The sequence below is a fragment of the Camelina sativa genome, chromosome 11, assembly GCF_000633955.1.
Source record: "Camelina sativa cultivar DH55 chromosome 11, Cs, whole genome shotgun sequence".
In the NCBI taxonomy this organism is placed as follows: domain Eukaryota; kingdom Viridiplantae; phylum Streptophyta; class Magnoliopsida; order Brassicales; family Brassicaceae; genus Camelina; species Camelina sativa.
Window position 1 is genome coordinate 36,662,743 of NC_025695.1, and position 24,302 is coordinate 36,687,044.

Consider the following 24,302-nt stretch of genomic DNA (forward strand, 5'->3'; position numbering starts at 1 on the left):
AATAAAAAAAAATCCAACGAACTAAGTAAAGATCCTTTTTATGTAGAAATAAATTTGATCTGCATTGGATTATAGTCCATCTATCCGCTGATGGTTTAGTCTGCTTCGTCTGCAACGTTCATTCAAAGTTTTAGCTGATCATCCCACGTCCAAAAGATGTGTTACAACAGTGTTCTCTCCAAAATTCTCACTATATATAGAAGCTTATGGCTTTGAACTTCTATTAAAATGTCACTAATAGCGTCTTTCTGATTTCTCTTTCTGTGTTAATTCAAGTTTCGTATCATAATTCTTGTTTTTTTTTATCTTAGAGGATTAAGATCTACCCATCTTTGTTAATATATATACTCAAATATAATAATATATTCTTAGTAACACCTACTAAGGAGCATCATTTCATTGACTACTCGTTAATCCTTATCATACTTGATTTCAGATTCCACGTTGCTTTCGTCACAAGAATATTCCAACTAAGGAGCGTCATTTCATTGACTAATCTAGCTAGTTCTAACGAAACTATGTAAACTGTATTATATAATATTCTCATTGATGTTTTGAAATATTTTTTGTCTCACAAAAATTGATGTTTTGTAAACTTCAAGAAATAATTATTGAAAATATTTAAAATTTTGAATTGTTGTTGGTGTAAAATTAAATAATATCTCTTTAGTCAAAGAAAAAAATATATTTAAACTTAGTAATCATTGTTTTCTTAAAATGTGTAAAAGATTCTATACATCAATCTTTTAGGGACAGAAAGAGTACAAAACAGAAATCAAACATTTGTTTATTATGTAACCAAAGCTAAAAGTTCTATCCCCTTTCACATAATCACTAGATTAGGACCCGCGGTATACCGCGGGACAAATTATTTATAACTAAAACATTTAAATTATAAATTGTATTTGTTGATTAAATATGTTATAATTATATAATAATTATTAATTTTATGGTTTAAAGTTTAAACCATATACAATACTGCAATATAATTTATTTTTTACATAATATTTATTAATCAATTTAATTAGATATGTCTATTCTCGGATACCGATAGTGTTAACAAAATAATGAAATGATGTTTTACCCTTTAACACCAAATTAATGATATTTTAAATTTATATAAATATCGACAAAACCCGTCATGCTATATAACTCTGTCCCGAGATATTTTAACTCGCACTATATAATCTTAATTTTTAATATTTATTTTTTAGTATTATAAATATTAGATTGAGTTGATATGTTATAGGTTATAACCATTTACATTTTATAAGATTGACGCTTCTTGTAAAGTTTAAATATTTATAATACTTCGAATTCTTAAAATGGTTGAGTATTTCTCATATTTGAAGTTTCGTAAAAGTTTAAATATATTATTAATATTTTAAAGATCTTTTAACTTATTTTAAAAGTTGAAATATTTAGAATATTTAAACTTCTTACAAAGTTTAAATATTTATAATATTTGAAACTTCATAAACGTTTAAATATTATAAATATTTTTAACATTTTGGCTGTAAATAGTTGCTTAAAATTGAAAAAATTGGTTGAACAAAACTCCATTGAATAATATTCAACTCATTCATCTCCAAAATAGTGGTTGAATCTATATTATTATTTTCACATCATTTTTCTGAAGAAAGCTTTGAATTCAGACTTATTTACAGACAATACCATTGTAATTAATATAAATAAAAAAATTAAAAAACAAAACCCAGCTTCGTTGGCCGAAAATATGGAAAATATATTACTTCTTCACTTCCTTCGCCGTGTTTTCTGCAAATTCAACAATCAATCATAACAATTTATATTATTTTGATATCAATCTTCAAAGATATCGCAACCATAACATCTCCTAATACTCCTAAACATCCGCAAATTACTGAACGTGATCTGCTAGATCCTATCAGCAGAAAAAACTAAACTTCCCAACAATAGAGAATCCTGTATATTCTTTCTTCTTTATACGCAATCATAACAATCCCCAATTGCAGACTATATAAACACAGTCTCACCAATGATAGAATCAAAACAAACAAAGCTAAATAAATTCATACCTAAAACAATGGCAGGCTTTCCTCCGAGACATTCGTCCATACAAGACCACATGGAGAATGTAGGTCAAAGTCCTTCATAATTGGCGCCAATATACAGCTGCTACAGGAGAAACACTTGAACTCATTTTGGCTGACGAGACTGTGAGTATCATTTTCATATGGTCTATTCTTTTCATAACTTTCTCTACCCTCACTACTTTATATTATATATTATAGATGGTTTCCGGTAATCAATGGTGCGGGAAGGGCCGAAATTGTTATGTCATCGCTTAATGCTTCTTATCTTTGGGATCATTGTAAAGTCCTAAAGTTAACTAAGAACATGCGTCTGCTCTCCAATGATTTGAGTGTTACTGAAGCTAAGGACATCAAAGAGTTTTCAGATTGGCTATTAGCTGTTGGAGATGGTAGGATTTCTGAACCTAATGATGGTGAGGCTATGATTGATATTCCCAATGAATTTCTTATTACAGAAGCAGATAATCAAATACATGCAATTAGCATGGAGATTTATGGCAATCCAGCATCTTGGAAAGATGAAGAAGATCCCAACTTCTTTCAGAGAAGAGCCATTTTAGCACCAACAAACGATGATGTGAACACAATCAATCAATATATGCTAGAGATGCTAGAAAGTAAGTGTTCGTATATGTTATTATATCATCTAGTGTTGTTAAATATTGATTGTCTTTTAACTCGTGTTCTAATTAATGACAGTTGAGGAGAGACTTTATTTGAGTGCTGATAGCATTGATCCTACTGATTCAGATTCACTTTCCAATCCTGTGATTACACCTGATTTCTTAAATAGCATCAAGATATCTGGGTTGCCTCATCATAATTTGCGTTCGAAAATTGGAGCTCCGATTATGCTGCTTCGTAACATCGATCCTAAGGGTGGGCTATGTAATGGAACAAGACTTCAAATAACACAAATGGCTAATCATGTTCTGGAAGCGAGAGTAGTAATCACAATGTGATAGAGCAGGTGATATTGTTTTGATTCCTAAAATTGATTTGACTCCATCAGATACCAAGTTGCCTTTCAAAATGCGTCGCAGACAGTTTCCACTTTCTGTTGCATTCGCCATGACTATAAATAAAAGTCAAGACCAATCGCTAGAGAAGGTGGGACATTATTTGCCAAAACATGTGTTCTCCCATGGTCAGCTATATGTTGCTTTATCTAGAGTTACTTCTAAGAAGGGATTGAAGATTTTGATTGTCAACAAAAAAGGCAAGATAGAAAGACAGACCACTAATGTGGTTTTCAAAGAGGTGTTTCAGAATTTGGAATAATAAAGACATTAGTTGCCCAAATTTGAAAGAGTTGGAAGGTATGTAACCTCTTTCATTTCAGAACTTTACAGTATTGTACCATTAGAAGTTTATTGATGGTGAAATAAATATTTATATTTTTTGTAGATGGCTAATTTGGAAGGAGGTTAGCTGAAGATACTGGGTTGAATAATTTATTGTTAGTTAGCATCGTAACTCTTGCCACAAAAACTTTTTGGTTTTCTTTCTATTTTTATGCAAGAAATTGAAAACTTAGTATTAAGTTGAAACTACTTCATTCTGACTTTTTAATTTGAAGACGCCAAATTCATAAACTAAGCATGTTAAACAAAAGAACATCTCACACCAACTGATGCAGAGAATATATATCAGTAATATCTATCTATAAACATACCTCTTAATCTGGTGTGAATTTGTGTGTAGAAACAAGTCCCGTATCTGATGCAAGAACATTACCAATGTTGTCTTTGAATTTAACATACACAACAAATAGTTTTAAAAGTAAGTTTTATCATATATTAAGCAGAATGGCCAGATTCAATTTATAAGAAAGGCTGGAATAGATTCTTATCTTATCTGGCAAAACTTCTACATACTTCTTCATTGATATTCAGGTCGCAAACCTGAACATAGACATATGCAAGTGCCTGTTAATATACTCATTAGGAACATTATAAGGCTGCTACTATAGAGAATCCTTCTAAACTTCTTATTAAGAAAGTATGTTCTTTTGTTTGGAAACCAAACTGACCTTAATGCATCTAAAAAAGAAATAAAAAGGAAAATTCACTTATCTTACACTATAGACGATTAAGGAAACCAATTTCAGGAAATCTGTTACTGAGGATCGACATATAAAACCTGCAAACTAGACAAAGATCCGCCAGATTTATAGAAGTTTTTGAATAAAACACAGAACGCAGTTGGAGTAATAAGAAGAAGAAGAATTCTAAAATTTCCTAAGTTAAACAATATTCAATCCTACCTAAGCAAAATTCCCAAAACCCGATTTTGGAAAACAGAAAATTGATTGCATCAAATTCCATAATAGCAGACCGAAAGACTCATAAAACAAACCCAAAGAGTCGCAAATCAATTATTGATCAAGAAATACCTTCGTCACTTAATAATTCCGGAGATTATGACCAAGGAAATCTCATCGGACACTGTATGGACTTTAATCGTTTTGATCGGGAATAAAACGAAATTTATAACGACATCTGGATAGACAAAAAATGAGGTGGTGGTGTTCTGAAAAAGCAGAGAAATAACCATACAGACAAAGACGACGAGAGAGAGAGAGAGAGAGAGTGAGAGAACATGGGTCAGAATATTATTTTTGTTATGTCCTGGGCCACACAATTTTAGACTCATTAATATTTGATGGTCAATTTGTGTTTTTCTTAATGAGCCTCTACAGATCCAATGTGATTTTTGTTTTTTTTTATAAAAAAAACATAGATTTTATAACTTATACACTAACATTACAAGGAAACATTGTTTTGCTGATGCATACAAATGTCTAGAGAATTGTAGATAATCTACTCCAATCAAAATTAAAAATTTAAATTATACAGTCATTATACATAAACGCCAAGAACAAGAAACTGTATGTCACAAATTAACAAATTTTACTAATTTCAAGATTATACCTTATACAATCTTATATTTCTTAATTTAAAAAAATTTAGCCATTTTTAGAGAAAATCATTATATAATTGGTCCGCGGTATACCGCGGTTTAAAATCTAGTAAGTTGAACATTTTTGCTGTAAGATTATTTTATTTATTCAACTTTTTAAGTTGAACGGCCTGAATAGTTCTTTCTAACATTTTCAACCTTTTCAATGCAAATGGTGAAAATTGATTGAATAATTTTATTCAACCTGTTCAATCTCTTCAATCGTGCAACCATTTGCACCCTTTATAAAGTTTAACTTTTTAAAAAAATATTTATAATATTTATACTTTTTATAAAATATAAAATATTTATGATATTTAACTTTTTAAAAATTTTAAAAATTTATAATATTTAACTTTTTAAAAATCTTTAAAATAAAAAACCGAAATAAACCAAATAAAAGTTTTTAAAGTTTGAATGCATGATAAATCAAGTTTTCTACTCAATTGTATTATGAATCATTTTGGTTTCTTTTATAGTATGACTCTCAATTATTGCCCAATTTTTTTAGGCGATGTGGGATATTTTACCCGTATTTTTTTTATTCATCTATTGAGTAATATATGTACATTTTTTAAAATTTGTATTACATCATATGCAGTAAAAATCACAATATTTTTATTAATTAAATGCATTATAGAATAATTTAAGATAATTTAAATATAAATTCAAATAAAAATAAAAGGGAATCATATATTTATTTTTGAATGAGGTAGAAAGATTTCCTTATTTTTTAAAATCTTACTTATAATTAATTTTGAAATTTTTGGTAACTAATATTAAAGTCAATGCATTAAATGTAAAAACTTTCCAAAAAGTATTTTTGCTGCAAAAATACTAGTATAGATACTATTCCAAGTCGTAATGTATCAAAACGATGATCAATTGTTACACGCAATTGAAGCATAGTGATAGGAATGTTGCAAATGTCTCACCATGGTGGTGTTACAGTTTTTGAGAAAGAGACTCGACAAGCTTTTTCTTAAATCACCAAACTTGATAAAATATTTGGAACAGGTAGCAAATTTTTCAACACACATAGCTCCTTCATCTTAGACACTTACTTAGAAGTTACATATCATCAACACATAAACTCCTTAAAACAACAACACACACAGACACAAAGTAGTTTACAAACGAAAAGACACAAAGGTAACTCATTAATTGACACTAAGATGAGAGAAACCCCAAAACACCAAATCATCAAGCCGCTCATTGGTCGGACAATTCCCACCATGAACTAACAGACCTTCCTCACCATCCTTAACCGCTGCAGTAAACGCACACCACCCGCGTTGGCTCGGCTTCTCCTCCTCTTTCCCACAGACAATCCTCTCCCACACTAACGTCTCTGTATCAAGCTTGTAAAGCTCTCCACTCATCTTCCCAGCTCCCATATGCATAAGCTCATGCGGCTCTTCCTCCCCACCATATATAACAATGTATTTCCCGTAAGAAACCGCCGGAAACACGCTTCTCGCCGACGGTACATCCCCGGTGGTCTCCACAGCAGTCCATTTCTCACTAGCCAGATCAAAACAATGAATATCACCCAATTCATTACCATCAAACCCAAACAAAACCCAAATTTTCCCTTCCACAACCACAAGCCCCGGTGCTCCTCGCCCTTTACAAGCTTCCCCAGCATCAGGATACTCAACCCACTTCTGATCAACAACATCGTAAGCGTGAAGCGTGTTCACACGTCCCTTAGCAGTAACACCACCAAAGACATAAACTTTACGATCATCACAAGCCATTGAATGGTAGCTACGACCAGGGAGCCCTTCTTCAACAGGAGATAACATTTTCCACTCATTAGTCACAGTGTCATAAGAATACAAACCGTTGTACTTCCGCTGATCATCACGGCCACCGTAGACGTAGATCGTTGTACCGATCGTGACCATCGAGACTCCAAAACAGGGGAAAGGGGCTTCCCCTGTCGCAGGAGCTATAGACCATTCTTGACTCTGGATATCGAAAACGTAAAGATCGTTGTCGATATGGATCGTCGGCTTCAGCTCACCGCCGAAACAGTAAACTTTGTTCCCAACGACGGTCATGGCGTGTGAGCTTCTCGGTCCAGGACCAGCTCCCTTTTGACTCACCTGATCAACATAATCAAGATCAGATTTTTTCAAGAATCGAAGCCCTTAATTATATTTTGAAGATTGAAAGATTCGATTTTTACCTTGACCCATTTGTTCTCCACCGGACACATTTTTTCTTTGTTCTTCACACCAAAAAAGATTATCTTTAAGAAACTCTGATAGATCAAAATTCAATGGCTATGGTTTGTTCTTGATATTGCGTGTAGACTTTACTTATATAGGCAAATGTGGTGTCACGGGACCACGATGCATTAATTAAAATATACAAAGCAAATTAAGATATCTCTTACGAACCCTTCGAATGTTGGAAAAGAAAAATAAAATGGAGATACGTTACCATTTTTAATTGTGGCAGTTTAAAAAAATAATATGATTGTTATTTGGTTCCGTATTAAGAAAAAAAATCTTCACTAAATTATTAAATTTGATCACTTTTTTATATATATTAGTTGTCATAGTTATCGACTTAAATAAATATTAACAAAGATATTTTAAGAAAAAAAAAATTAAAATGGTAAACAAAATCAATCAAACTATTCTTCACTTACCATTCCAGATAATAAAAGGAAAATTCGTAAATATCATATCTACAAATTTTATTGCAAAAAAAAAATTATTATTCATTTAATGTTTTAAAATTATTATCAAAAGCTTTAGTTTAAAATAAATACTATGAACATAAAAAATTGTGATATTTTTCGAATATGATGCTTTTGATTAGTTTTGAAAAATTGCCTCTAGTATTATGGTTTTTTCCGTGCATTTTTTAACAATATTTTGTAAGATATATTATTATTATTATTATTATTAGGGACATTTTTAAAAATATCTTTTTTTCCATATATTTTCTTAAAAATATCTGTCCATGTTGATTATTTTTAAAAATATTATTTTTTATATATAAAATGATCAAATTACCCTTTATTTGTGTGACAGCAAAAATGTACAGTCATCAAAATCAAAAAAATTTCCATCAAAAAATAAAAAAATCCCGCCAAAAAATGAAAAAATTTATCGCCAAAAATTCTTATTTCTGTTAAAATAAAAAAAATTTCCGACAAAATCGAAAAATTTTCCCGCCTAAAAAATAAAAATATTTTACGCTAAAATTACGAAATTGGATTTTTCCTCCAAATTTTTTGAAATTTATACCTTATAAAAAACTTTTTAAAATGATTTACAAGGTTTTTAAAAAGTTTTAAAAAGGTTTTTAAAAAGGTTTACAAAGTTTTTAAAACTTTTTAAAAGGTTTTAAAAAGGTTTAAAAGGTTAAAAACCTTATAAATGCTTTTATAAGGTTGTAAACCTTTAAAAAAACTTTATAAAAACATTGTAAATCTTTTTGGCAGGAAAATATGTTGGAATCTTTTTGGCGGGAAAAATTTATTTTTTATTTTATTGATTAAAATATTTTTATGAAAAAATAAAATAATCATTAAAAATTAAAGAAGTGTAAAAATAAAATTAATCAAAAAATAAGTATTTTTGAAAAATAATATATAAAAAAAGATATTTCTAATAAATTCTCGTATTATTATGCGTCTTGAGTATGTTATGAATAATTGAATAGAGGTGTAACTGTAGAAGACGATACGAAATCCACGGGTGGATCCGTGGATTATTACGTGTACACGTGGCGGTGCTTATCTTTATGATTTATGAATTCCCTTTAGCGCAGAGGGTCACATGCGACGTTTTAATTATTCAGAAACAAAAGAAAAAAAATAAGAGAGAGAAGAGAAGGCTGAAAACCTTAAGGTCAAAACTGAAAAGTAAAAAAAAAACAGAAAAAAATGAGAGATGCACGTAGACAACAATTGGAATCTGGTGAATAATGCAGGCTACATTAATGTAAGTAACCTAAAGGTTCCGACCCAATGTGGCAGTTTCATGTACTGGGTTAGTACTAGCACTATGTTACGGGATTGGTTTTTTTTTTTTTTATCATATTTTTTTGTTTTGTTTTTCTCAATTTATAATTTAATTTGGATTCAATCATAAATTTTTGATAATTTCAATAATATTTTTTATTAATATTATTTACATCATCATATGATACTTGAGTTTTTTATTTCATAAATTTAGTTTATGAATAGATTTTAAATTTTATTATCAAATAAGTTTAGGGATTACAAACTATTAGTTCTTGATTTGTGTCTTATTCACAAACTTTTTAGAACATTAAGACATATTACTCTTTGATGTCTACATTTTAAATGTTCTTGGATCTCTTAGAGTACTTTAGGTTTAGGCACTTCAACCTTTGTCTCATAAATCTGACATAAACCAAAGATGAAACTTTTAAAATTTACTAAGATCGAAAGAGAAATAAAAAATGATAATTTTCACATAGAAAGTTCTGGAAGTAGTAGTAAGTAACTTGTATTGTACTAAACCTTGAAAAAGAAAACTTTCTGGTCCAAAGCAGCAATTTGTTCAATATCATCTTCATTTAAAGCCTAAGTCAACAAAGAAGAGGTGAGTCAATTTACACAAACACTAATATTTCTTCTTGAAGCAACCCTAAAAGTTTGAATAAAAACGACATCTTTACCTCGATTGGACCTACGATTCTAAAAGAAATTGATGAACTTTGTCATGTCCAAGTTGCTTTTTTGTAATTTTTTTAATCTTTTGTATATAAGACGACAATTGTGTGGTTAGGGAGGGACTTACCTGAGAAATTGATATCTCTATGTCTCTCTTCTCTTCTTCCTTGTTCTTCACATTACTATGCGTCTCTCTCTCTATTCTATCTTTTCAAATTTCTTCTATATCCTAATTTTTAACCTTGCCTCTTCTTCCAAAGAGTTCTCGATAATCGGAGAATTTGATTGCAGAATTTGTAGATTTTGATGAAATTCTTGTTCGAATTAATCAAAAGTGAATTTGGTGAGATTGCTTTGCCTCTTTAACAATGACCTATGCTTCTCCCATGTCTCTTGCCGCATGAGTCGTGTGTTTTCTTCTCTTTCTGTTTGTTTCATCGAAGGCAAAACTTTGTGACGATTCTTTTGTTTCTTCTCTCTAACTGAATTCAAAAGCAGTCTTATAGTGTGAAAGAGAAGAACAAACAATTAGAGTTTTCGTGTTTTTTTTAAGCAGTCTTATATGAATTGGTTTTTATTATTCTTTTTTTATGTTATATATGTATATATTTTTCATAAATTAATATCATAATTAATTAAATTTTTGATAAATTTTATTATTATTTGCATCATCATATGATAGTTGAGTTTTTGATTTCATATATTAAAATTTTGAATATATTTATTTTATAAATAAGTATAATTTAATATATGTATAATTTATACAAATTTAAAATTATTTATGATTAATAATTTTCTATTTGCTCTGATTTTAGTAGTTTTATTTTACTACATTATTACCAATTCATATATTAATAAATACATGTTACATATAGGAGTATTACTTTTACACAATAAATATTTTGTAAATCCCCTACATGTTTACATTTAATTTTGTATGCACTATATAGACAATATTTCACGTAATGTATTCAAACTCTTAATATCTTCATACCACTTGGCATGGGTTCGTTGCATTTGTCTAAAAATCATATGCAGTTTTTTAGCAAAGCATTGCAAAATCTTAAAATAGCCCGAGAAGTGATATAAATGTACTTCAAATAAACTTTATTATGAGAAGAGAACAATGTGCATTCTCAAACTCATTGTTAACATGGCAAAGCCAAAATCATTTTCAAAAAAAAATATTTTTTTGTTTTAAAAAAAAAAGACTAAAACTTTAGCTGTAGAAATTAAGGAAAATAAATCCCATTATATGAATGACCAACTAAATCCACATCAGTTGTCTAATATATATGATTGTCTAACAAAACTGATACCAAACAAAATAGGAACAATACTCTCAATCTAAGAGACAAAGACTAATATCTAGCATGCCTTCAATCTTATCTCTCAGTGACAAAACCAAATCATTTCCATTAAATTTTTCTTTTGAAAGTCCTATGACCTGAAAATAAATATATATCATCAGATTCCAGAAAACCAAATCATTTCCATTAAACTCTTCTTTTGAAAGCCCTATAACCTGAAAATAAATAATTTCCTAATAATCATCAGATGCAAGAAAACCAATCAACAATACAGAAGAAACAAATCATTAGGTTATTATTCTTTAATGAAAAGAATAACAAATGAAAAACAATGATCGAAGATAACGAGATTCTTAAATAGCCTCCAAAACAAACTAAAGCAATAGGTTATGGTACTTTCACATGGCGATTAAATGTATGTACCCAGCAAGATCCTATCCCCAATCTACAAAATTTCAGCTAAACACCAAAGATAGCATCGTAGAATCAGAAACCACAATTTCAATCTCACAATTATCCCAGATTCAGCCAAATACCAAACATCAAGAAAACATTCAAAATTCAAACCTCGATACCTTGTTCATTTCTTGAAGCTTCTTAATCAAACCCTCCCCAATTGACATCTTCAAATCGTCCTCCACGAGAGTCATTGAGTTGCAAAAACCTCTGAGATATCTTCAAATCTCCAGGCTCCGGATCAATCATGGCTTCTCATAGATCAGTACGAACAATGGGTTTGAGATCACAGTGAAAAGAAGAAAAATATAAAAGAAGAAGAAATCGAGCATTCAGCAGCACAATTGGACCGTGGTATCATCACAACACCGAAGAAGAAATGAGAAATTGATTAAAACGCTCCCTCTTTCGTTTTCCTATTGCTTTGTCTACATGAGAGTAAAAACACCTGACATGTATTAATGTTATAATCTGATTGGTTATTGTTTTGTCCACATAAGAGTAAAAATAGCTGACATGTATTAATTTTATAATCTGATTGGTTAGTGAATTTAACTGATGTGTCTAACACCAGCTTCAACATTGAAGCTGATGTGTCACACCAGAAATGCAACACATCCTTTTTTTTTTAACAAAAAGAACCAGCTCAAATGAGCCAGTTAGGAGGAAAATTGTCTACAAACAAAACATGATGCGGAGACACATGCGCTTGACGTGCTAAAGAATCCGCTCGTACATTAGCATTACGTGAAAAATATTTATTTATTATTTATTATATTATTATTATTATTTATTAGTTATTATTAAGAAAAAAACGGATTTATTATATTATTATTATTATTTATTAGTTATTATTAAGAAAAAATGGGTTGGATCGTTTTAAAATAAAAATAATATAGTGAACATAAAGGAACATGCATTCTTCTTTATTCGATCTTGCGTTACTTAAAAAATGAACACAATAATATTAAATCAAGTAATTGGATGCATGAAAAAAATAAAATTGTTAAATGCTTCATTACCTCCCAAGGTCTTTGGCGAGTTTTGTTTATTGATTGATGTAATTGACTTTGATATAAATTACTTCTTTCTATGGCTTACTTCGATCTAAATTGCCGAAGATTTAGACTTTTGTAATGAGCTAGTAGCGACGAATATTAAATCGTCAATAATAAACACGCATGCTTTATAATGTCATTTCTTCTACTCCACTTAGGATCATGGTGGATGTCTCATAAAGGGGATAAATTCACATCAAGGAATATTTAAAAGAAAACAAAAGGTGTGTCACTATTATTTTCGACGGTTTGTTAAGTTCTTTCGAGAAAAAGTTAGTCGCATTAACAAATATCTTTCTTTTTTAGCATACATTACCATCTGAACATGACCACTCCTACACAAAGGAGTAGTAAGATGTGGTTAAAACCATTTTTTCTTTTTTGTTATATTTTTCTTTTTTCGATTTCTGATACAAAGAATAAATATAATTATATAGAAGAAATGTGAACTTTCCCGCCTATGTAGATGCATGTATCACATAATTACAGGAATGGCTAGATACAAGTAAAAACCATAGCCACTGCCGACTGCAATGTGAGTAATTGTTGTAGATTAGCCAGCCTCACCATTGGTGGAACAGTTGCTTAGATATTACATACCAAAAAACAAACAAGTGTTCTAGACAAAGAATAAAGAGATAGATTCATAAAATAAATATAAAAATTGATTGATGATTATCAAATGATATTATATGTGTTTATATAGGGATAAGAAACTTGGTAACAAAACCAAGTATTGATTATTCTTGAAACTAAAAGTAAATAAATATAGATAGTTGAATGAATACCCAACTTTTGGTGCATGTTTCATTCCTAATGTTTCTTTCCCTAGGTGAGTTGAACTCTATTTTCGTCACTCCTCTTTGACCACAAAATAAAGTGATTATTTTGGGCTTTCTTGGATTTGAATTAGGCTCAAAGTGCGCTGGACTTGATAGGTATCATCCCCAATAGATTTTCCCATGCTCTCTTTGGCCATAAGCTCTTGAATTAACTCATTAAGTGCATTCTTTAGCTTCTTAGCTTTTGCTATAGTCATTGGTCCTTCAGGTACAAGCAATGGTTCCTCTGCTACAAGCTTCTCGGGTTCAAGCTCAGCTACAAGTTCCTCGGATTCAAACTCAGCTACAAGCTGCTCCTCATTAGCTCCATCCATGATCACATCAACAAGGTACCTCTCTTATTTCAGCTCCGATGGATCTTGCTTTGGGTTTAGTTAATAATGCTACGGCTGATATTACTTTAAGGGAGCCGAGTTCTCATAGACAGAGAATTAATAGTCCCCATGTTAAAAAAGGTGTTAGTGGTTCTAGGATGGTTGTTATGGCTTTTGCTTCTATGGGGAAACATTTATTAGATAAGGCTTTGTCTAAACCTGCAGGTGCAGGGAATAAACAGAAGGGAATAGGGAGACAGGACAATACTACATTGCAAGGTAAACCAGCGGATGGTGGTCGTCAAGTCAAGAAACGGATGGTGGTGCTCTCGAACCCATCGGCTTAAACGTGAAGACCTTAAGTTGGAAATGTCATAACATAGGGGCTGACCTGACAGAGAATTATTTGGAAGATTTGTGGAAGAAGCACCGACCAGACATTTTATTTTTATCAGAAACAAAGAAATATTTTTCTTATTTACAAAAATTTCAGAATAAGTTTGGTTATAATAATTTGTATACTGTTGAAACCCGCGGGTCTAGTGGTGGTTTAGCTTTATGTTCCATGGATGAAATAAAACTTTCAATTCTTTATGATAGTGATCGTATTATTGATGCAAAAGCATTCTTTGGACAACAACTGTTTTTTTTGTCTTTTGTTTATGGTGATCATGTTCCTCAACATCGAGCGAATGTATGAGATAAGTTATCGGATATTGGCTATTTCCGTGTTGATCCTTGGTTTATGATTGGTGATTTTAACGAATTGGTTGGGAATCATGAGAAAAAGGGTGGTGCGTTGAGGGCAGCCTCTTCTTTTGTGCCTTTTAAATCAATGCTTCAACATTGCGGGATGCTTGAATTTCCTTGTTATGGTGAGCATCTATCCTGGAGAGGTAATTGATGTAATAATCAGGTGGTTCGGTGTCGGTTAGACCGTGCGTTGGGTAATGAGGATTGGCATGGATTTTATCCTAACTCGAAGGTAAATTACTTGGATATGATTGGTTCTGATCATTTCCCAATTTTAGCAACTTGTCTGAAAGTAGATAGGAGACGAAATTGGCAGTTCTGCTTTGATAAGCGCTAGTTCGAAAAGGATGGTTTAACAGGGGCGGTTGAGTCCGGGTGGAATCATACAAGGAATTTTTGGATACCGGGTTTTGCGGATAAGAAAAAAAATTGTAAGAATTTGATTTCCTGGTGGCGAAAGAATAATATATGTACTGGTCCTTCGCTCATCTCGTCCTTGAAGGCGGCTCTGCAGGAGGCGAAGATTGATGTCTCGATTTCTCAGGAGGAAATCCGGGATATTGAGAGGAACTTAAAAGAGGCGTAGCGTGATGAAGAATTATATCTGCAACAAAAAAGTAGGAATTCTGGTTAAGGGTTGGTGACAAAAATACAAAATTATTCCAAGCCATTACTAAGCAACGGCGGGTGCAAAATAGGATTATTGGTTTATTTGATGTCGATAATGTTTGGAATGGATCAACCTCTGGTATGGAGAATATTGCTATAAATTACTTTGAGGATCTCTTCAAGAAATCAGATGTCAGGGGTATTTCAGAGGTGATTCAGGAGATTACCCCACTTATTACGGATAGTATGAACAGGGATCTAATTAGGGACATCTCTGAAGCGGAAGTATGAAAAGCTTTGTTTGATATGCATCCGGAGAAAACTCCAGGTCCTGATGGAATGATGGTCTTGTTTTTTCAACGTTTCTAATCATCGTTAAAAAGGGATTTGGTGGCTTTGGTTAAAGAGTTTTTTAGAACGGGTAGCTTTGATCCTCGTTTAAATGAGACGCATATCTGCCTCATTCCTAAAATAGATCGACCGTAGCGAATGGCGGAGTTTAGGCCGATCAGTCTTTGTAACGTGAGTTATAAAATTATTTCTAAAGTACTGTGTTTTTGGCTTAAATGGTTCTTGTCATTCCTGGTTTCAGAAACTCAGTCGGCTTTTGTTTATGGTCGCTTAATCACAGATAATATTCTTGTTGCTCAGGAGATGTTTTTTTGGCTAAATACTAATCGACGGTGTACTTCGGAGTTTCTGGCCTTCAAAAAGGATATGAATAAAGCTTATGATCGTGTTGAGTGAGATTTCTTGGAAGCAGTTATGGTTAGGTTAGGATGCGATAGGAAATGGATTTCATGGATTATGTGGTGCGTATCTTCTGTGTCGTATCAAGTTCTTATTAATGGTTAGCCTCAGGGCTCTATTACACAACATAGGGGATTACATCAAGGGGATCTTCTGTCACCGTATTTGTTTAAACTTTGCAAAGAGGTTTTGATAGCAAACATTAAGAAGGTTGAACGGGAGAAGAAATTAACGGGTATCACAATCGCTCGTGATTGTCCCACTATTTCACATTTGTTATTTGGTGATGATAGCCTGTTTTTTTTGTAAAGCAGAGGCGACTGAATGTAGAATGGTAATGGAAATAATAAGTAATTATGGTAAAGCCTCGGGGCAAGAGGTTAATCTGGAGAAGTCTTCTATTATGTTTGGTAAGAAGGTTCCGTCTGACATCCGAACTCCGTTAAAATCCGTTATTGGTATTTCTAAGGAAGGCGACATTGGTTCCTATTTGGGTATCCCTGAAAACCTTTGGGGTTCGAGAACTAAGGTTTTTAGCTATGTTAATGATTGTCCGGATGATCGAGTAAAGATTGGTCTACTAAGTATCTATCGAAATGTGGTAAGGAAGTTATGATTAAATCGGTTGTGTTAGCTCTCCCGGCTCATGTTATGTCGTGTTATAAACTGCCACAGAAGCTGACGTCTAAACTAATGAGCGCTATCTCAAAATTTTGGTGGAAGTTTAATGATAAGGCACATATGCACTGGGTAGCTTGGGATAAAATGTGCAAAGACAAATGTGAAGGAGGTCTGGGCTTCCGTGCTCTGGAAAAATTTAATGACGCCATGCTGGCTAAACAGTATTGGCGGTTAATTCATCATCTGACATCGTTAATGGCTTGGGTGATGCGAGGTCGATATTTTAGGAATAAACTTTCCTCTTATGGCCAAAAAACAGTATTATCCTTCATTTGCATGGAGGAGTTTTCATGCAACTAAAGACTTGGTGGAACAAGGATCGAGGTGGGCGATAGGCATTTTACTAAGTCGGGGAAGTATTTGGTCAAATCGGGTTACCAGCTTGCCCGGGAATTGATCAAAGAAGTTGAATACGAGCCGTTGTGTTCGGCTCTTCGGGCTCAAGCTTGGAAACTTGAAGTTCCCCGAAGGTCCAACATATTTTCTGGAAGATTGCCTTTGGTACTCTTCCTGTGTTGGAATGGATTGCTCATCGGGGTGTCTGATGTGATACTTAGTGTAAACGGTGTGATTCGGCGATAGAGACTATAAATCATGCTCTCTTTGAGTGTCCTCGTTCGCACAGTATCTGGGAGTTGTCTCCGGTATCGCTAGCCCCTGATGGCTTTCCCTATGGTTCAATATATTCGAATTTAGATTTTATATTCTGGCGGACGTCCTCTCAATCGGGGGTTTCAGACATCGTTTTTCGTCTACCATGGATTCTATGGTCAATTTGGAAAGATAGAAATAAAAAAGTTTTCCAGGGTACAGAGGCAGCGCCAATTGATATTTTAAATCAGGCGATTAATGATAAATTACTATGGTAGGAGGCCAAATCTTTTCCTGAGAGATATCTGGATTCTTCGCCAATTTTGGAGGCCAGAGACCCCTTTCCTCGTTGTCAGGTTGATGGATTCTTTCCAGAATCGGATCCTCTTGAGGGTTTAGGATGGTGGTATTGTAATAGTGAGGATTCGACGCTACTCGTGGGAGCGCGGAGCCTTAGACGCAGCCCTACTCCTCTGCATGCAGAGTTACAAGCATTAATTTGGGCTATTAAGTCCAATCTGGCGGGTGGCATTGATTATCAATTTTTTGAGACGGATTGTGCAAAGTTAGTCACGATGATTCAGACGCCTGATGATTGGCCCGCATTTTTAAACCTGCTGGATGATTTCTCTTTACTTAGATCATATTTCCTTTCCTTCACCCTCTCTAGGATCCCACATAGATCCAATATAAAAGCAAATTGTCTTGCTCATTTTTCACGATCTTTAATTTATAAATTTTTTTTTGTAAACTTATATCTACTGTTCGAGCAAACAATCTTAAAATTTTCCTTTAATTTAATGTAATGTTTAGTTAAAAAAAAAAAAAAAAAAATCAAAATTAATATCTCAATGAGATGCGGCGTTTGGGTACTATTCAAAACTGTCTCCTCCACTCAACATATAGCATCGCCGGCTACGGAGAAGACTTAGAAAAAATGGAAGGACTTTGTTTAACCCTTCAGCCCTTTCCTTCCTCCGTTATTCAACGGCGGCTCTCTACTTTTAACCTCCACAACAGACTTATCAGACCCTCTTCTTGTGCTCCTCTTCGTGCTCATCAAAAGGTTTCATTTTTCTTCATCCAATTTCATCTTCTTGTATACACACCATAGTTGCAATTTCGTAAATTTTCACTATGAATCGAGTTGGTGGTATCAATAGCTTTTCAGCTTCTGGAGTTGGGATAAAAAAAAAGTCAGAATCAATGTTAGGTAGGTCCTCTAGTATCCTGGAATTGCTTGTTGAACATTGAGTGCACTTGAGAATCTGTTATGTAGTGAAGAAACTGTATTATGTTGAGAACTTAAGTAGCTTTTTTGTTTTTGTTTGGTTAGGCTGGAATCACAGAAGGTTCTGATTCAGCATCGGAGGGTAAAGTGAGTGATGTCAAGATCAGTGAGCAAGAAGTGAATATGTACCAGAATGAAGTAGTTGAAAGTCAGGGTATTAAGATAAGGAGAAGACCACCCACTGGACCTCCAATGCATTACGTTGGACCTTTTGAGTTCCGCCTTCAGAACGAGGGCAATACGCCTCGTAACATTTTGGAAGAGATTGTATGGCACAAGGATAAAGAAGTTGCTCAGGTATGCTTCTTTGTTTCTTTCATTTATGTTCCTCAGTTGCTTTGATTCCCAAGGTTTGCTGCATTTGCAGATGAAAGAGAGAAAGCCACTTTATACCTTGAAGAAGGCTCTTGATAATATTCCTCCGGCTCAAGACTTCATTGGTGCTCTTAGATCTGCTCATCAAAGAACCGGGTTGCCTGGTTTAATAGCTGAGGTTAAGAAAGCTTCACCAAGCAGAGGAATCCTAAGAGAGGATTTTAACTCGGTATGAACTCACCTCTTTCTTCCCATCCTGTCAATGTGAATACGTTTAGGGATTGAAAGAATTATGTCTGAAGGCTTGATATCTTAGGTTGAAATTGCACAAGCTTATGAAAAGGGTGGAGCAGCATGTCTTAGTGTTTTGACAGATGACAAATACTTCAAGGTAATGCTGTAAAGAACTTTGAGACCAACGAAAGTATGATTAGCTTGTTCGTAATGAAGCCATTATCTGTTTCATATAGGGAAGCTATGAGAACCTGCAAGCTATAAGGGAAGCTGGTGTAAAGGTTCTTGCTTTCTCTGTTTAATCCTGTTCGGATTCTTTGTCATTCCACAGTGACATGCAAAGTTCTGATGTCTTGTCACAAAAAAAAAATGCAGTGCCCTTTGCTGTTGAAAGAGTTCATTGTTGAGGCATGGCAGATATACTATGGTAGAAGCAAGGGCGCAGATGCAGTTCTGTTGATCGCTTCTGTGTTACCTGACCTTGACATCAAATACATGATTAAGATTTGCAAAATACTTGGAATGGCTACACTTGTGGAGGTGTGTATGTGTTTCTTCAGGGGAGCCACTTTCATATATGCCTCAACAAAAGAAATGCTTCTGCCTCTTCGTAATCCTGATTTTTTCTGGTTACTACATGCCATTAGGTTCATGACGAAAGGGAGATGGATCGTGTACTTGCAATTGAAGGAGTCGAGCTCATTGGCATCAATAACCGTAACCTTGGTAATGCTTGAACAAGACCTCCTTCAAAGCTAGAGAATACAATCCGTCTTGATCCGTTTTACCACCCTTTCTTTCAGAAACGTTTGAGGTAGATCTTGGTATCACAAAGAAGCTACTTGAAGGAGAGCGTGGCGAACTGATCCGTCAAAAAGACATCCTCGTAAGTAGTAGTATTCACATTCCTTGTTTCTCTTACCCCCCTTACAATGTATACACACACCTCACTTAAAGTCTGTCTATCCTCAACTTGTCTTTACACGGTAGGTGGTTGGAGAATCTGGGTTATTCACTCCCGAAGATATCGCCTTTGTACAAGAAGCCGGCGTCAAAGCAGTAAGCTTACACAAACATTATGGCTTACACAAACATTATGGTCAAAGATAACATTTCTCAAAATGCTGGTTCACCTAATCTTAGCTCCCATGTGATTTTTCTTTTTCTGTTATTAGGTTCTAGTCGGCGAATCTCTTATTAAACAAAGTGATCACGGGAAGGCAATCAGCACCCTTTTTGGAAGAGATATATCAAAGTAGAAAGCTTTTGTATAGAGAAAATCTTCACTGCGTCTCTTGATAAGGCTCTTTTTTTCTTTTAAGTGCCGTGCTCATTCAAGTGTGCAGAGGCTTGTGTCTTTGCAGAAATGTCAAAAAAAAAAAAAAAAATCTCTCGTCATACATACACAACGTGTACATGAGGATAAATCAAGTCAATGCATTGGTCGATGACTCAATAAATTTCCGGCAGTACATGAGGATAAATCATTAACTACGATAAATTGGTCCATAATTTAGAATTGACTGTCACAAGTAAGAAAAAAATAGAATTGAGTTTTCATATAAATAAATAGACTTAACAACATCGACGATCACTCCTTTATTGAGAGACCAACTTACATATAATTTAAAGTGCAATTGCTGACTCTTGGAAGCTGGAAGAGAGATAGATCCATCTATATAGTTTACCAACCTGAGGGAAAGAAAACATACACATGGGACAAGATCATGAGTTCCTTTCGCGCATTTTATGTCGTCGATCTATGAAAACTACAGAGAATGTGCGTTACCTGGATTCATAATGCATCAAAGGAGTTCAAGAACAAGAGCAGAAGCACCTCCGCCTCCGTTGCACACTCCTCCCACACCGTACTTTCCGTTTCTCTTCTTTAGTATCCCAAGCAATGTGATTAGAATACGAGCGCCACTGCAGCCTAGAGGATGTCCTAAAGAGACAGCTCCTCCGTTTACGTTCACCTTCTCCTGTTAAGGAAAGAGGAATGTTAATGAAATCACTTGAGTAAGTTGACTGAGAAGATGATGTTATTAGGAGACTTACCGGGCTAATCCCAAGTAGCTTTTGGTTAGCTAGTGCTACAACCTGGGAAAAAGGCAGTTTAATAAGAATAAGCCATCGCAAATGTTTGTCCCTTCTTTAGGGGAAGAAGTCCAATTTTCTTACTGCAAATGCTTCATTAATCTCATAGTAATCAACTTGAGAAGATTCCAAACCAGCATGTGCAATAGCTTTCGGTATCGCAAGAGCAGGAGCAGTAGTGAAAAACTCTGGTTCCTGCACGGTTCAAGTCTCACTTAGTGAATAGAATAAGACATCTAAAATTATTGTATTTAAGAAGGAAAGGCGAGATTATAAGTAACGTACCTGAGCTGCATCACCATAACCTTTAATTTTTGCGAGTACTTGAAGTCCTAGCTGAAGCGCCTTCTCTCCACTCACTAGGACAAGAGCAGCTGCACCATCACTGTCAAAAGGAGGCAAATTTTACTTCAGAGAAAGAGAAGTTGCAAGTCTAACAAAAGATCTATTTCATAGATCACACTGGTTCTCTAAAACATAAGAATATATATATATATGGTCATCTGGTAAAAGTACCTTATGCTAGATGCATTTCCAGCTGTAACAGTGCCTCCATTCTCCTTGAAACTAGGACGGAGTTTCCTCAACTTTGCAGCATCAAACTGAGACAATGCGATATCGTACATGAAGCAAATCATAATAAATTAGACCTCATTTTATGGAGTTGTCTAACCATAAGGTTCATTTCGTAACGTGTAATGCTTCATACAGTAAAAGATACAAATCACTAAAAATTTATGTCTAGCAAACAAGTACATGGATCAAATTTTCTTTACAAGTAGCCGATGGAAATACTCTACGGTTTAGCTTAGTTCCTTTAGAAAAAAAAAATTATGTATGCAAAGGGTGAATATAAAATGAAAAAACAGAAGCTCATGTTCATTGGAGTACTGATGCATAATCTATATAACCAAAAGGGGATAAAAATCACCTTCCCAAGACCTTCATCCTTGTCAACAATGGTTGATGGCCTACCTCTTCCTCCAGAAACTTCAACCTGCATAACCAAATTACCTTAGTGTATATTCACCAAATATAACGCACAAAACCCAAAACCAAAACAATACAAAAATATACTAACCGGGACGATTTCCCATGTGAAGGCCCCAGCTTCCTGGGCAGCAATACCACGCTCAAAACTCTGAACTGCATAGTCATCCTACATATTTATAAGTAAGACACCAATCAACTGGTGTTTTGAGTTTACCATAAACAATGAGCCCAACTAACCAATTTGTGTAATTCACAGTTTCAGAGAGAGAGAGGTAAACTATCATAGCTAATTTATCAAGGCATCAGGAACAAGAAACTAAGACAAAGTATACAGATTACAAGTTAATGGGGGACATATTACAAGTTAATCTATGCAGAGTATCTACAGATTACAAGTTAATGATTCAAAGAAAATTGAGGAACAACATACTTGCTGCTCCCTCGTTATCTCAAACTTCTCAGCACATAATTCTGCGCAACTTCCCATCCCACAGTCGTTATAGACATCCCAAAGTCCATCCTTTAGCATTCCATCTACTACTGAATCATGACCAAATCGAGATCCTTTCCTGCATCAAAAATTTTGGATAAGAAACAATGATGCATAGAGTACAAAGACCAAAAGATTGCGTAAAACCACATCACTACCTCGCTTCTGCCAAATATTTAGGTGTATTAGACATGCTTTCCATGCCACCAGCCACAACTACGTCATTGATCCCTAACTGGATACTTTGAGCAGCAATCATTACCGCTGAAAACCACCCAAAAAGCCCTTGTTAAAAGAATCAAATCCAAAGTCTAAAATAAAAAAAACAGAGCCCAAATGTCTCAAAGTTGTCTCACCTTTCATGCCTGATGCACAAACCTTGTTGACAGTGGTACATATAACAGAGTTAGGGATTCCTGCACCTAAAGCAGCCTGACGAGCAGGAGCTTGACCCAAATTAGCACTAAGAACATTGCCAAATACAACTTCTTGGACAAGAGCTGGATCAACATTGGCTCTCTTCAAAGCAGCTGAAACAGTAAAACCAACACGGGCACGTCAAATTATATACAAAACTAAAGACTTTGCACAGAAGTAAGATCTGTTTTGTACCTGCAATAGCTAAAGATCCAAGCTTTGTAGCAGGTAAAGATGAAAGAGATCCAAGAAAGCCACCCATTGGAGTACGTGCAACACCCACAATGCAAACATCTGTTACAATCAACAACATTCATGTACTCAAAAGTTCTGATCTTTCAATTTCAGTTTTTTGCCAATGATTATGAAAAAAGAGAGAGTTGTTACCTTTCGGATTCACAGAATCTGCTGTATGGGCCATAATAGCTAATCAATCTACACCAAATGGTGTCAAATGTTAATGAAGTAAAAGTCAACAAGGGACCAAACTCGTTTAAGAGTCAGATCCATTTATAAACATCTGGGGAAGTGAGAATACGATCAAATGATAGAAACAGAGATCTGTAAGGATCGTTTACCTGATTCTTCAGTTCCAGAAGAGAGCGACGAATGGGAAGAGAGGGAGCCAAGTCGTTGTGAAAATGACAACAGATTCTACAATTATAACTGGGAGAGGAGAGACAGAGAGAAACAGAGAGGGGGGAGAGGGTCCTATAAAAGAGGACGCTTTCTTGTGATGTTGTTGTTGTCTTCAGCGACGATAACTACGATGAAGAGCAACACGACGGCTATGTGATCTGTTACTTCAAATCTTTTAATGTTTTTTAAAGGAAGATAATTGCACATGTTAACCTTTACTTATTTACGCTAATCCTTATTTTAATTATATACTCGTTGTTTGTTCCATTTGACTTATTTACGCAAAAATCTTTAATTTAAATACATATATACTTGATTACTTGTTGTTTGTTCCATTTGACTTATTTAATATATATGATGGGCTGAAAGTTGTTGTGTCCATTTCAAAGAAAAAAAGTTATTTTAATTATTTTAAATAAAATATATCACGAATTTAATTTGCATACTTAAATTTATCCAAATTTTTAGAACGGTTATTTTAAGCTATATTTTATTTTTTGGGATGATGTTTTTGAGCTTTAAGTATTTAAAAAAATTTAGGAACTTTTTTGAAAAAAATTATTATAAAATTTATTTTATATAGAAAAGAAATTAGGGCCGGACATTTGGATAATCTGTTCGGGTTTGGGTATTACCCATTCGGGTTCAGCTAAACGGATTTAGAAAAATAGAACCTATTGGGTATTTTTAGATATATGGGTTCGGTTCGGTTTGGGTATTATCGGGTTCGGATCGGTTTGGGTTACAAATTTTAGAACCCGAT

General features: G+C 33.9%; 3 protein-coding genes and 1 long non-coding RNA gene across 10 annotated transcripts; 1 reads left to right on the forward strand and 3 right to left on the reverse strand.

The window, feature by feature from the left end:
* Positions 1,582-4,679, reverse strand: LOC104725303. Of its 6 annotated transcripts, none has more exons than XR_757870.2 (5): positions 4,471-4,679; positions 4,156-4,224; positions 3,751-4,003; positions 2,058-2,154; positions 1,582-1,776 (listed from the first exon to the last, which is right to left on the reverse strand). It is a non-coding gene; the product is annotated as an uncharacterized LOC104725303 (long non-coding RNA). The 6 variants fall into 6 exon arrangements; XR_757869.2 differs by having other exon boundaries at positions 3,751-3,979; positions 4,471-4,678; XR_002033831.1 differs by having other exon boundaries at positions 3,751-3,979; positions 4,156-4,217; positions 4,471-4,677.
* Positions 6,004-7,389, reverse strand: LOC104725304 (nitrile-specifier protein 5-like). The gene is made up of 2 exons (XM_010443936.2): positions 7,231-7,389; positions 6,004-7,147 (listed from the first exon to the last, which is right to left on the reverse strand). The coding sequence occupies exons 1-2, from the start codon at positions 7,258-7,260 to the stop codon at positions 6,197-6,199; spliced, it is 981 nt and encodes a 326-aa protein (XP_010442238.1). The 5' UTR covers positions 7,261-7,389; the 3' UTR covers positions 6,004-6,196.
* LOC104725307 (indole-3-glycerol phosphate synthase, chloroplastic) lies at positions 17,906-20,356 on the forward strand. Of its 2 annotated transcripts, none has more exons than XM_010443938.2 (10): positions 17,906-18,129; positions 18,400-18,651; positions 18,722-18,898; positions 18,986-19,060; positions 19,140-19,184; positions 19,279-19,443; positions 19,551-19,629; positions 19,707-19,789; positions 19,894-19,962; positions 20,079-20,356. In XM_010443938.2, the coding sequence occupies exons 1-10, from the start codon at positions 17,920-17,922 to the stop codon at positions 20,160-20,162; spliced, it is 1,239 nt and encodes a 412-aa protein (XP_010442240.1). In that variant the 5' UTR covers positions 17,906-17,919; the 3' UTR covers positions 20,163-20,356. The 2 variants fall into 2 exon arrangements, with proteins under 2 accessions (XP_010442240.1, XP_010442241.1); XM_010443939.2 differs by lacking the exon at positions 17,906-18,129 and adding an exon at positions 18,154-18,276.
* On the reverse strand, positions 20,386-23,694 carry LOC104725305 (acetyl-CoA acetyltransferase, cytosolic 1). The gene is made up of 14 exons (XM_010443937.2): positions 23,479-23,694; positions 23,288-23,335; positions 23,096-23,194; positions 22,840-23,013; positions 22,642-22,747; positions 22,424-22,562; positions 22,082-22,159; positions 21,932-21,997; positions 21,517-21,602; positions 21,286-21,385; positions 21,085-21,195; positions 20,962-21,003; positions 20,693-20,885; positions 20,386-20,595 (listed from the first exon to the last, which is right to left on the reverse strand). Exons 2-13 carry the CDS (start codon positions 23,319-23,321, stop codon positions 20,709-20,711), a joined length of 1,212 nt encoding a protein of 403 aa, XP_010442239.1. The 5' UTR covers positions 23,322-23,335; positions 23,479-23,694; the 3' UTR covers positions 20,386-20,595; positions 20,693-20,708.

Excerpts from the sequence above, each read along its gene's own strand:
- LOC104725307 (XM_010443938.2), top strand. The coding sequence starts at position 17,920 with ATGCGGCGTTTGGGTACTATTCAAAACTGTCTCCTCCACTCAACATAT. Across the intron at positions 19,185-19,278 it reads TAAGGGAAGCTGGTGTAAAG|TGCCCTTTGCTGTTGAAAGA; the intron begins GTTCTTGCTTTC and ends AAAAAAATGCAG. Across the intron at positions 19,444-19,550 it reads GAATGGCTACACTTGTGGAG|GTTCATGACGAAAGGGAGAT; the intron begins GTGTGTATGTGT and ends ACATGCCATTAG.
- LOC104725305 (XM_010443937.2), bottom strand. The coding sequence starts at position 23,321 with ATGGCCCATACAGCAGATTCTGTGAATCCGAAAG. Across the intron at positions 23,195-23,287 it reads AGATTCTGTGAATCCGAAAG|ATGTTTGCATTGTGGGTGTT; the intron begins GTAACAACTCTC and ends TGATTGTAACAG. Across the intron at positions 21,004-21,084 it reads AGATTAATGAAGCATTTGCA|GTTGTAGCACTAGCTAACCA; the intron begins GTAAGAAAATTG and ends CCTTTTTCCCAG.
- LOC104725304 (XM_010443936.2), bottom strand. The coding sequence starts at position 7,260 with ATGTGTCCGGTGGAGAACAAATGGGTCAAG. Across the intron at positions 7,148-7,230 it reads TGGAGAACAAATGGGTCAAG|GTGAGTCAAAAGGGAGCTGG; the intron begins GTAAAAATCGAA and ends TATGTTGATCAG.